The sequence below is a fragment of the Ranitomeya imitator genome, chromosome 5 (assembly GCF_032444005.1).
Source record: "Ranitomeya imitator isolate aRanImi1 chromosome 5, aRanImi1.pri, whole genome shotgun sequence".
NCBI lineage: Eukaryota > Metazoa > Chordata > Amphibia > Anura > Dendrobatidae > Ranitomeya > Ranitomeya imitator.
The window spans coordinates 329,851,712-329,863,988 of record NC_091286.1 but is presented as its reverse complement, the minus strand read 5'-3'; the positions used below and the strand labels follow the sequence as shown (position 1 = coordinate 329,863,988).

The 12,277-nt window shown below is 44.7% G+C and overlaps 1 protein-coding gene across 3 annotated transcripts in view; it reads right to left on the bottom strand.

Annotated features, from left to right (window-relative positions):
- Positions 1–1,106: 1,106 nt before the first annotated feature.
- Positions 1,107–12,277, bottom strand: part of MAP3K7 (mitogen-activated protein kinase kinase kinase 7) — a 111,700-nt gene continuing 100,529 nt past the window's right edge. For all 3 annotated transcript variants that reach the window (XM_069726355.1, XM_069726353.1, XM_069726354.1), the window contains 3 exons: positions 10,748–10,809; positions 9,805–9,920; positions 1,107–1,796 (listed from right to left, as the gene is read on the bottom strand). In XM_069726355.1, coding sequence (XP_069582456.1) covers positions 1,616–1,796; positions 9,805–9,920; positions 10,748–10,809 — 359 coding nt within the window. In that variant the 3' untranslated portion in view covers positions 1,107–1,615. The remainder of the gene's footprint in view (positions 1,797–9,804; positions 9,921–10,747; positions 10,810–12,277) is intronic.

Here is a 12,277-nt window from a genome sequence, read left to right as displayed (position 1 = left end):
TACAAAAGACCACGCAGAGTGTGCAAAAAAGACCTCCGCACCGACTCACGGTGCGGAGGGGCCACTCTGCATCCCAGAGCTTCCAGCTAGCAAGACAAAATCATGATAACCAGCTGGACAAGAAAACAGTGAACAAATAAAGACTATCAGGAACTTAGCTTCTGCAGGAGAAGGCAGGTCACCAGAGAGATCCAGGAGCGAACTGAACAAATGCAAAAACATTGACAGCTGGCATGGAGTAACGATCTGAGAGGAGTTAAATAGAACAGCCAACCTTAGGATAAACCACGTCACCTGTGTAAGGAACCTCAGAAGCCGTAGCTTCACTCATAGCCACCAGAGGGAGCCCATAGACAGAACTCGCCGAAGTACCATTCACGACCACAGGAGGGAGTTCGACAACAGAATTCACAACAGCTGTGGCCACAAGAAGAGCACGAATGCTCAAGGCAGGACGCCGCGCACACGGATATAGCGCAAAAAGTTTGCAAAAATACGATTGGGAGTGGGGGAGATTGGAGAAGGAGGGGAATGGGACAGGGGAACTGCTGCTGTGATCATAGATTAGTCACACAGCAGCCAGCAGCACAGGAGATCGCAAAAGCAGGACACAAATCACAGGAGGATCGCACTGGTCACCGAGAAAATTCTCTCTCAGGTACACTGATGGGGTATACAACCACTCCGCATGCCAACTCTGAGGTAAAGAAGGCGTGCAGAGTGGCATCACCATTTTAGTTTAACACCATTTGTGATGATTGGCTGAACAATAGTTTTTGACCAATCAGCACCAAAGGGGTTAATCAGGAAAAGTGACGTCATGATCACCCAACCCATTGTGACTGCTGTGATTGGTGATCTCTCAAAGACAGCAGCAATCCTAACTTTGTCACCGCTCGATGTAGTGTGGCAACCGGAAATAGCAGCGGCGTATACGGCGCTTTGCGATAACGCATCTCGCACTGCTATATATACTGCTCATGTCGGGAAGAGGTTAAATGTGGTGGCCTAAATTTATTTTGAGAAAACCTACTGACAGGTTCTCTTTAACTGAATTACGTATCTCTACTGTTCTTTAAGCTCAAAGTGAAGAGGAATCCCAAAAGTCATTCTCAATTTACAATTTTTTTTTTTTAAACAAACCTTTTATTTCATTGTTCACCACCCCCACATTTCGTTTCTCTGCACACTGATAGTAAAACATAAATTACTGAACTAAAAGAATACAATGAGAATAGAATATGTGAAACGGCCTGAAAACAACTGGTGGAACTGGAAGTTGTATTAGCGAGAAGACTAAAATGCATTTTGTTACCAAAAAATAAATTCTTTTGAAAGCAGGATCTTTGACATTCTTTAAGAAGCAAAGGTCAGCATTACATATAACAGAAGATTAATCAAACTATTCATATCTAAAGTATTAGGACCTTCCACAGGCATGAAACATGCATACACCAATTGTTCACATCAATCCCTTAATGGCTGTATTTTATCCAGCAGTTTCACGAACTGATCCAATGAAAAGATCCATGTTCATGCTTAAAGTAACAAAGGAAAGTTTGCAAATTGTCTTTCATTGCACAGTAGCGAGACGTCATCTGGTAACGGATCCAAATCATGACGTTCCTTGCCGTTTCTGTTGCTGGCTTCGTATGACATCCAGCTGTTTCTTACATTGCTGATAATATGTTGAAAGGCTTTTGTTTTCATCTAAAAGCTTTTTGTGCTCCTGTACCAGACGAGATGTATTTTGTTGGTCTTTTTCATCCTGGTCGAGTTCTGCTATTAGTTCTTGTCTACAAAAAAATGGTAAAATAAATGTAATTTTGTATTGAAAATAGGACTTTTTGTGTACTCCCCGTAAAATCCTTTTCTCCGAGCCATTCATTGGGGGGACACAGACCGTGGTGTGTGCTGCTGACACTAACTGATACAAAAAAGGTAGCTCCTACCCTGCAGTATACACCCTCCTGCTGGCTCTCAGCTAACCAGTTCAGTGCAAAAGCAGTAGGAGATCAATAACATATGAGCGTATAGCATGTGAGATTATATATGAGAGTATAGCATGTCAAATTATAAAAACAAGCACAAGCTAATAACAGGGTGGGAGCTGTGTCCCCCAATGAATGGCTCGGAGAAAAGAATTTTACGGTGAGTACACAAAAATCCCTATTTCTCCTTCACCTCATTGGGGGACACAGACCGTGGGACGTCCCAAAGCAGTCCCTGGGTGGGGACAACAATAGATCAGGCCCTGTGTAACTGCTACTTACAAGTGCGCCACCGTGGCCTGCAGAGTCCACCTGCCCAAACTTACATCTGTGGAAGTGTGGGAATTATAGTGCTTCAAGAATGCATGCGGACTGGACGAATCCGCAAGCTTGCAGCCATGCTTGCCGACGTCTGGTGCCTAGAGCCCTCAGACAGGGAGATAGACATGTAGCATGATCCACCAAAAACAAATGCGTCAAGATCCTCAATAACCAGCAAGAACCGAACAAAAGAAAACAAGGATCTCATAAAATATAACTTTTAATATACAAAGTTTAAAAGTGTTTATCCAAAATTGAAGACAAGTAGTCAAAATGTATATACTGTACCATAGGGAAATAAATACAATTAATGTGTCCTATTGGGTCCTACAAATCAACAATAATAGCCCCTACCTAAGTTTCAGCGGTAGGCGCCCCCACTCCGCGGCGGATTGCCCTCCTGTCCTTACAAAACCCTATGATCAGCTAAAAAATGTGGTCCAACACACCCATAGCCCAAGTGAAAAAAAAAACAAAAAAATTTACAAAAAAAAAAAAAAATTTTAAGAAAAAAATGAAAAAATAAAGCGGGTAGATCCCACAGATAATTAATGCTCTATTCAGCTCCAAAAAATGGGAAATTAAAGGGGAATAATATTCCCCCCTTTTTTTTTTTTTTTTTTTTTACAACATATTCATGTCAATCTATAGGCATATCAGATAGCCATATACTCATCCGTGCTGTGATGTAAGGAGTCACTGTTGCACTGGGTCATCGGTGAGCCACATATAAACGACATCCCAAATAGTATCCAACGCGTTTATCCCCCGTGGGAATAGCGGGGGTTCATCAGGGAATGTTGGCCATAGCAATGGAATAGGGCTGGAAATGTTGGCCATAGCAATGGAATAGGGCTGGAAAAAACACTGCTCATCCCCTTCTTATATACCTTATTAAAAATGCCAACTGTCACGCCTTTTAGGATCCACTTCCGGGGGTACGACCCTATTACCTGATGACCGAAAGCTGCGCAGTGGAACGTGCGCAATAGGACAGGCATCCTGTGGAACGCATCCCGATACTAACTTCCGGGGGTACGTCCCCACACACTGGTGACAGGGAGCTGCGTAGAGAAGCTGTGCTATCGGACCTTCGTTCAGTGGAACGCATCTGCGCTCCACCGGCCGGACCGGCGCACTCACTCACGTCTATACGCCGGTGATTACGTTTCAATGAATGCAGATTCATTGTTCTTGCTTCCCCCTAATAACATTACAGAACAAATCAGACAAGTATACAATCTCACACCATATTTGCCTATAGATTGACATGAATATTTTGTAAAAAAAAAAAAAAAAAAAGGGGGGGGGGGATATTATTCCCCTTTTCTTTCCCATTTTTTGGAGCTGAATAGAGCATTAATTATCTGTGGTATCTTTATTTCATTTTTTTCTTAAATTATTTTTTTTTGTATATTTTTTTGTGCTTTTTTCACTTGGGCTATGGGTGTATTGGGACAGTTTTTAGCTGATCATAGGGTTTTATAGGGACAGGAGGGCAAGCCGCCGTGGAGTGGGGGCGCCTACCGCTGAAACTTAGGGTGCCAACCTCCACTCTCAGGTAGGGGCTATTATAGTTGATTTGTAGGGCCCAATAGGACACATTAATTGTCTTTGTTTCCTATGGTATATACATTTTGACTACTTGTCTTCAATTTTGGATAAACGCTTTTAAACTTTGTATATTAAAAGTTATATTTTATAAGATCCTTGTTTTCTTTTGTTCGGTTCTTGCTGACATCTAGCACGGAAGGACTCCTGGCTAGTGAAACGAATCCACCAGGCTAGCATGTCTGATAAAACGGCTAATCCCTTCCTGTGACCATCAGGAAGCCTACTTCTTACCGTCGGGAAGCCCAAATAAAGAGTCCAACCTTCGGAGGAACGCCGTCCTCGATACGAACCTACTCGAAGAACTCACTTCGTCCAGATTATGGAGAACCCATTCTGTTTTGTTTGGCTGGAGCCGAAAGAGATGAGAGAAGGATGATGCCCCTGTAACAGTGGGAATATAATACCACCTTGGTAACAAGGGAAGGGGATGGCCTGAGGGCAACCTTACCTTCATGGTAATAAGGAAAAAAGTCTGAAAGACCAGAGCGGCAAGCTCTGAAGACTCATCAGGATGACAAGAACGCAGAGAAAAAAGGGAGCGACTTTCCCTGCTAGTAAAGTCTGTCCGGATCAAAAAAAGGCCAATGCAAGATCCCCAGGACCATTAGGGTATGTGCACACGTCCGGATTTTTAGCGTTTTTTTTTGCGGAATTTCGCCATAAAAACGCTATAAATCCGCTAAAAAACGCTAACATTATGCATCCTATCATTTAGAATGCATTCCGCATTTTTTGTGCAGATGTTAGCGTTTTTTTCCGCAAAAAAAACGCATACCGCAAAAAATCCGGACATGCTGTATTTTTTTGCGGATTTTTTATCAAAAAGGACATTCCGGAAAATAAAAAAAAAAAAAACGCAAAAAATCCTTGCAAAAAAACGCGCAAATTCCGCGAGAAATCCGCGCGAAAAAAAGCACGCGGATTTCTGGCAGAATTCTCAGGATTATGTCAGGAAAAAATCCTGACGTGTGCACATAGCCTTAAGGTTCCAGAGATCTAACGGTATGCGGTAGGGAAGAACCACAGGTGAAGACTCCCTGCGAGGAAGTCCATATTTGCAGTTTTGTTGCAATAAGACGGAAAAATACTAGTACCGCAAGCGAGAAATCCTGACATGGTCAGTACGGGTCTCCCAGGATCACTGAGGCCCTTCCTGCTCCAAAAGATCTTGGAAGTAGTGGAAGAGGGGTTATGGAAATTGGTACCATGGAAGAACAGAGCATGCACTGCGATGCTCTTGGATCTCGAGGCCGAACCATGAACTCAAGTACATTGGTGTTCAGTTTGGACGCCATCCGACCTACATCTGGAGTACTCCAGTGAAGGCAGATCTGATGGAAGACGTCTGGGTGAAGTTCCCACTCACTTGAGGAGAAACCCTGACGGCTGAATATGCCTGCCGTCCAGTGTTCTACTCCAGGGATATGTACTGTCGAGATCACCGAATGATAGATCTCGGCCCACCAGAGAGTGTGAGGTACCGCGGCCATGGCGCTTGACTGGGGGTACCTGCTAGATGATTGACGTATGGCACAGCCGTGGCATTATCCAATTGAAGACGGATGGGGTGACCCACCTGAAGGCAGTGGACCTGCTGTAGGATTAGCCGAACCGTTCCGATCCCCAGAGCATTTCAAGTTTACATGTTTTAGCGCTGCAGTGTGCTGCCTTATTTACTTAACTATATACGAGTTGGCGACTCTAGGTTCAGCACCTGTTCACACTTAGTCTATGTTTGGATGTGCAGGTCAGGTTTTTGAAATGTATTCTTTAGCCTTCTGATCGTGCACTCCGCCTCCTAGCTTCAGGTGTTTTAATTACAGCAGGTCCAATACACCTCCACAGAGAGAGAGAATTTTAGTCTAAGAAGAGGTTTCACATGTACCCATTCAGATGGAGACGTTTATTCTCAGCGAGGTAAGGCAAGTTTAGGACCTGGTATAAGAGAGATGCCGTAAAGGGGCTACCAGGTACACATAAAATTGGCCATTTTTATGCACTAAAAGCTCTTATTTTTCATATTTCTAGTGCAGTAATGCAGTTCAAATTTCGTGTTTTCAAGTTTACATGTTTTAGCGCTGCAGTGTGCTGCCTTATTTACTTAACTGGATGAGGAAGGAGCTCAGACTACCCTTTGAAAGCCCGATTGACTTGCTGAAAACGAGCGGAGCAAAGGAAACTGCTTCTATTGTCGTCACCATTTTTTCCTCAGAACCCTCCCAGCGAATCAAATGAATTGAGGGGATGAATGATCAAGTGCGCGAGCTCCGTGTTGAAGGGCCACGACCTTGACTCGAGAGAGAGAGAGAGAGAGAATTACCATCCTAGAAAGAGCGGCTAGAAAAATCGACCAAATAGGGCAGGATGACCATGCTTCTAGGGTGCAAGAGGAACATGATAACCGCCATGACCCTTGCGAACACTCTGGGTGCGGTAGCCAGGCCGAAGGGCACAGTCGTGACATGAAAATGCTGTTCGCGAATGGGAAGGCGAATGGATTATTGTAGAGGGAAAAAAAGGAATGAGGGTAAGAATCCCGAATATCGATGGATGCCATAAACTCCACCTTTTTCTGTTGAAGTAATAGCTGAGCAGAGGAACTCCATCCGAAAAAGGAGGACCTTGTCAGAGGTTGTTAAAAGTTTGAGGTCCAGGATTGGTCTTACTTTTCATTCCCCTTTTTGGAACCAAGATCCCTTAGATCTAGACTGTCCTGGACAACACTTCCACTGCTGGTTGGGTCTGTAGAAAAGGTACGATCCCTTGTAAGTCTCCCACTCAGAAGATTTGATTGGCCAGCTGTACTGTCTTCGGGGAAAGGTTACTTGTGTGAATAGAAGTAGTTAAAGGTCTCTGACCAGGAGACTATTGCTCAAGCAACCCATGTGGCGGCTAAGGAAGGGTAGAGCGCTGAACCCGAAACCACAAGACGGGACAAACCAGATTTGCTATCTGACCGTCCGTGGTATTTTAATTGATGATAAATTGGGCAGGGATACTGGTAGGTATACCACAAGAAATTCTACTCGGTTAGTCTGCCAAGTGGCAGAATGCGGGGCTGCATAGAGCAGGTCAGGAAAAAAAACCGTCTCTTGCCATTGTCGTGCAGAGTAGAAAATTAGGAACCCTCGATCCACCATCCTCTTAACAGGGAAGTGGAGAGGAATCGTCCGCCTTCTTGCATCATCAGCTAAATAGTGGTGATGCAAAGGGAGGTGCTCGGACGCCAAAAAGGGGTGCCTTTGTACATCCCCAGAGTTGAGGTCCCCGGGTGGACAGGGCAGGTTGTCTGGCGTTAGGCCTGGATGCAGAAGAGGATACATGGAGGCGACACTCCATGTGCTCGTCTGTTGATGGTGTGGGGAGATCGGTGCCCTTTAAAGGACCCGTTGCCCTTAAAAAAAAATCATGTGCCCTTAAGACCAGGGCATACTGGTCATGTGCCTTTATGACCAGGGCATACTGGTCATGTGCCTTTATGACCAGGGCATACTGGTCATGTGCCTTTGTGACCAGGGCATACTGGTCATGTGCCTTTGTGACCAGGGCATACTGGTCATGTGCCTTTGTGACCAGGGCATACTGGTCATGTGCCTTTGTGACCAGGGCATACTGGTCATGTGCCTTTGTGACCAGGGCATACTGGTCATGTGCCTTTGTGACCAGGGCATGCTGGTCATGTGCCTTTGTGACCAGGGCATGCTGGTCATGTGCCTTTATGACCAGGGCATACTGGTCATGTGCCTTTATGACCAGGGCATACAGGTCATGTGCGTTTAGGACCAGGGCATACTGGTCATGTGCTTTTATGACCAGGGCATACAGGTCATGTGCGTTTAGGACCAGGGCATACAGGTCATGTGCCTTTAAGACCAGGGCATGCTGGTCATGTGCCTTTAAGACCAGGGTAAACTGGTCAGGTACTTCCTTACCCGGGTACTGATGTAGAGGAGTCGTGCCCTTTTAATCCAAAAACCGTCGCTCCTGTGTGAGCAGGATCAAGATGGCCACCGGGAGTTGCAGAGGTGGTAAAATATCGCAGAGAGCCAGACGCTCCAATTCGGGGTGGGGGGTGAGTTTCGGGGGCGGAGCCACAGATGATGTGGGCGGAGCCTCGAGACTTCCATGAATAGGCCCAAGCCAGGGTCTAAATTTCTGCAGCCAGCGGGTGGTAGAAGTGAGGGGCGTTGTAGTGGCCGAGAAATTTGAGCTTTTCAGTGGCAGGCGAGAAGCGCCAGAAAAGCAGTCGGAGCCGCCTTAGCGCACCATAGTGCGGGCACGGCTTCCGGGAGAGATCGGTGCCCTTGAAGGGACCCGTCACCCCTAAGAATCAGCCCAGGCCTGGCATCCCACATCGCAGGAGAGGATACGGAGAGGCGACACTCTCCGTGCTCGCCTGTTGATGGTTCGGGGAGATCTGAACCTTGAAAGGATCCGTCGCCCCATTCGTCTGCGGCCTACACATCGTCCGAAACCGGGGGCTAAATTTTTGCAGCCGGCCGGAGCGTTACCTCAGGGAGGTGGGCCACAGGGAAGCTGCAGCTGCCTGTCGGCATATGAATATCCCACTGCAGAGGCCCACCGGTGACTGAATCCACTCACCATGGGTGCACGTCCCGGCATGGAGCCGCCTTAGCGCACCATAGTGCGGGCACGGCTTCCGGGAGAGATCGGTGCCCTTGAAGAGACCCGTCGCCCCTAAGAATCAGCCCAGGCTTGGCATCCCACGTTGCAGGAGAGGATACGAAGAGGCGACACTCTCCGTGCTCGCCTGTTGATGGTTCGGGGAGATTGGAACCTTGAAAGGATCCGTCGCCCCATTCGTCCGTGGAAAAAATAAAATCTAAAATCAAAAATGTAAAAGGTAAAAATAAAATAAAGAGTTTTGGGTCTGAATAGCAGACCCGTCCGTGTGCCTCCTAAGGATACTAAGCAAGAACTGGTTAGCTGAGAGCCAGCAGGAGGGTGTATACTGTAGGGGAGATCACTTTTTTGTATCAATTAGTGTCAGCCTCCTAGTGGCAGCAGCATACACCATGGTCTGTCCCCCCCAATGAGGCGGAGAAAATAATAACGCAATGATTACAGGACTAAGGACCCCAACACTGTCAGTAAATAACTTTTTATAAAACCAGAAAATAAGCACACATTTACTAATAATTGTGGTTAGCGTATTTTTTTGATTAGAAGACACATTTTTTCCTCCAAATTGTTTTGGGGAAAATGGGGGTGCATCTTAAAATCCAAATGTAGCTTACTACCTGTGGTGAAGAGGGGTCCCAGAGTTGCTGCTGCAGTCCCAAAGCTGGCAGGAGGTGGTGGTTGGCGTTGTGGGGGCTCAGTCAATGTGTGAAAGCCCGGAGCTCCCGCACTCTCCATGCTTTTAAATACAGTGAACTCAGGGAAAGTGGCTGCCGAAAGCGGCACATGCGCAGATTGAGATATCTACACCGAGATGTGGTCTCCCGAAATCTCAATCGCGCATGCACCGCCTCTGGTGCCCATTTCCCAGAGTCCTCCGCATTAAAAAGCATAGAAAGTGCAGGGACTCGGGGCTTTCACAAAATGCTGCCAAACACCACTTTGTACCAGCCTGGGGACCACAGCATCTTCTGCCTCCACCAGCTTTCTGCAGGAAGGACCCTGCCACCTGGAACCCCGTTCCACCGCCGGCACCCCTCAGGTAAGCAACCGTAACAGAGGATTATGAAACACCACCATTTTATTCCTATTTTCCTTCCCAAAATATGTGGTGTCGTTTTATAATCTGCAAAATAGGATAAATCCTTATTTTACAGAATATCATAAAGATAGACTTATCGTAAGCTACTGACGAGTGCACACCCGTCTCAACCCCAAAACCGATGTGAGCACTTACTTTCGCTGCAGTAATAATGCAATCTCTGTTTGCACCTTCATATATTCCTGTGCCATTTTGCAGTGCTGTTCAAACACAGCCATAGATTCTTTGGAGTTTGGACATGGTGCTAAAGGCTAAACGTAACATAGAAACAAAAATAAAACAGGTTTTTCACTATTAATATGGACACTTCACATGTAATACGAGAACATAAATGTCAGATTGTATGTACAGGAATTATCTACCATGGTTTTACATCAGGGACAAACTGATCAGAAGTATTAGAAAAAGTAATAGTGTTTTTAAGTAACATTTCAGAATAAATGGTCGCGAGTGTACATGAAGCACAAGACTATTTCTGACCATTACATGACTTGTATCTTGCTTTTCCAACCAATTTTCCTTTCCATAGCCTACATCTTTAATTTACAATCCACTCTAAGCTGATGGGGGGAGACGAGCTGCTATAATGCAACCCTACACTTCATTGCTTTATTAGCACTCAAAGATAAGCAACAGCATCATGGAGAACAATATAAAGGAGCGTGAAATGAGTATCCAGATCCGGGGTGAGGTAAAAGACTTGTTAGAAAGCTCAGCACAATCTTTCTATGTCTCCATCAGCTTGTTTGCTCTCCCTGATCCTCACTTCTCTCTCCATAGAACTTAATAGGATGTGTTACATGACACGACACTGAGCTGCGGGGCCATATTGTCTGAGCAGGATGTATATGAGCTTTATTTTGTGTGTGGATCAGAAGCGCATGGGAGGGTAAGAGTTGTCTAATAAATTGGGAAAGAAGCAGATTTCTATAAGATATGTTACTATGTGCCTTATGTTTGTTTGTACTATTGAGTCATGCCACGTTTGTTGAAAGCACAGTTCAATTTTAACAATGTGTTAAAGGGGTAATAAAATAATAAAAAGAGGATCATATAACTTGAGAACCCTTATACTAACCTGTAACTGGTGATCCAGAGTAAGATATGCCATTGGTATTGAGTTATCAGAACCATTGGTATCTGAAATATATATATATGGATAGTATGGTTTATATCTATACAATGAAGAAAATACACTTCAATGTAACCATCTTTAGCAACAATCAGCTAATGGAGAGCTGCCATAGATTTATATAGACTCATTTGCTCCGATTTATGAGGGGATTTATGCCAGTTTTCTGGTGTAACACACAGCCTTACTTCTTGCAAAACCATTGCGACATTTGGAGTTTTCATACCAGTCTCTGTCAGCTTTACCAAAAAGGGCAAAGCACATCAATCTATAATTAAAAACTAAACCAACTTTAAAGATATAAATTTTGCCACAAATGTACTCCAATCCCTCACCTAGTGGCGGTGTGTGCCTCTATGAATTAGGTGCATTGTACTCCACCGGTCAGGTTCATTAAGACTTGTGTGCACAATGACATTCTGAACTGAGGCCAATAAATAAGAAGATATGTAAAAATGGAGCATGTCATTTTACAATAGTCCTCAGAAGAGGCAGCCACAGTAACTGTTGTTTACCAGCCAGATTTAGAATATACAAATTAAAATTAATTTTTCACCAGGATTTTGGTACCACATTTGAGAGCAGCATGGTGAAAGGGTACAGACCTGAATTCCAGTGATGTATCAATTACTGGGCTGCTTGCTCACGTTTTGATTAGACAGTTTTGTCTGCTACAGATCTACCAGCTCTCTGAATGCTGTGCCACGTACAGTTGAAACCAGAAGTTTACATACACTATATAAAAAAAGACATCTGCATGTTTTTCTCAATATCTGACATGAAATCAGAATAAATCTTTCCTGTTTTAGGTCAATTAGGATTACCATAATTATTCATATTTGCCAAATGCCAGAATAATGAGAGAGAGAATGTTTTCAGGCATTTTTATTACTTACTTCAAAGTCAAAAGTTTTCATTAGCATTTGGTACCATTGCCCTTAAACTGAATGACTTGGGTCAAACATTTGGGATATCCTTCCATAAGGTTCTCACAATAGTTGGTCGGAATTTGGGCCCATTCCTCCTGACAAAACTGGTGTAACTGATTCAGGTATGCAGATCGCCTTCCTCGCACCGGCCTTTTCAGCTATTTCATTAGGATTGAGATCAGTAATTTGTGATGGTCACTCCAAAACATTGACTTTGCTATCCTTAAGCCACTGTGTTACCATTTTGGCAGTATGCTTCGGATCATTGTCCATTTGGAAGACCCATTTCCACCCAAGCTTTAACTTCCTGGCTGATGTCTGGAGATGGTGCTTCAGTATTGCCACATAATCTTCTTTTCCCATGATGCCATCTATTTTGTTAAGTGCACCAGTCCCTCCTGCAGCAAAACAACCTCACAACGTGATTCTGCCACCCCCCACCGTGTTTCACAGTTGGTATGGTGTTCTTAGACTCCCAAGCTTCTACCTTTTTCCTCCAAACGTAACAAAGGTCATTATGCCCAAAAAGTTACATTTTTGTTTCATG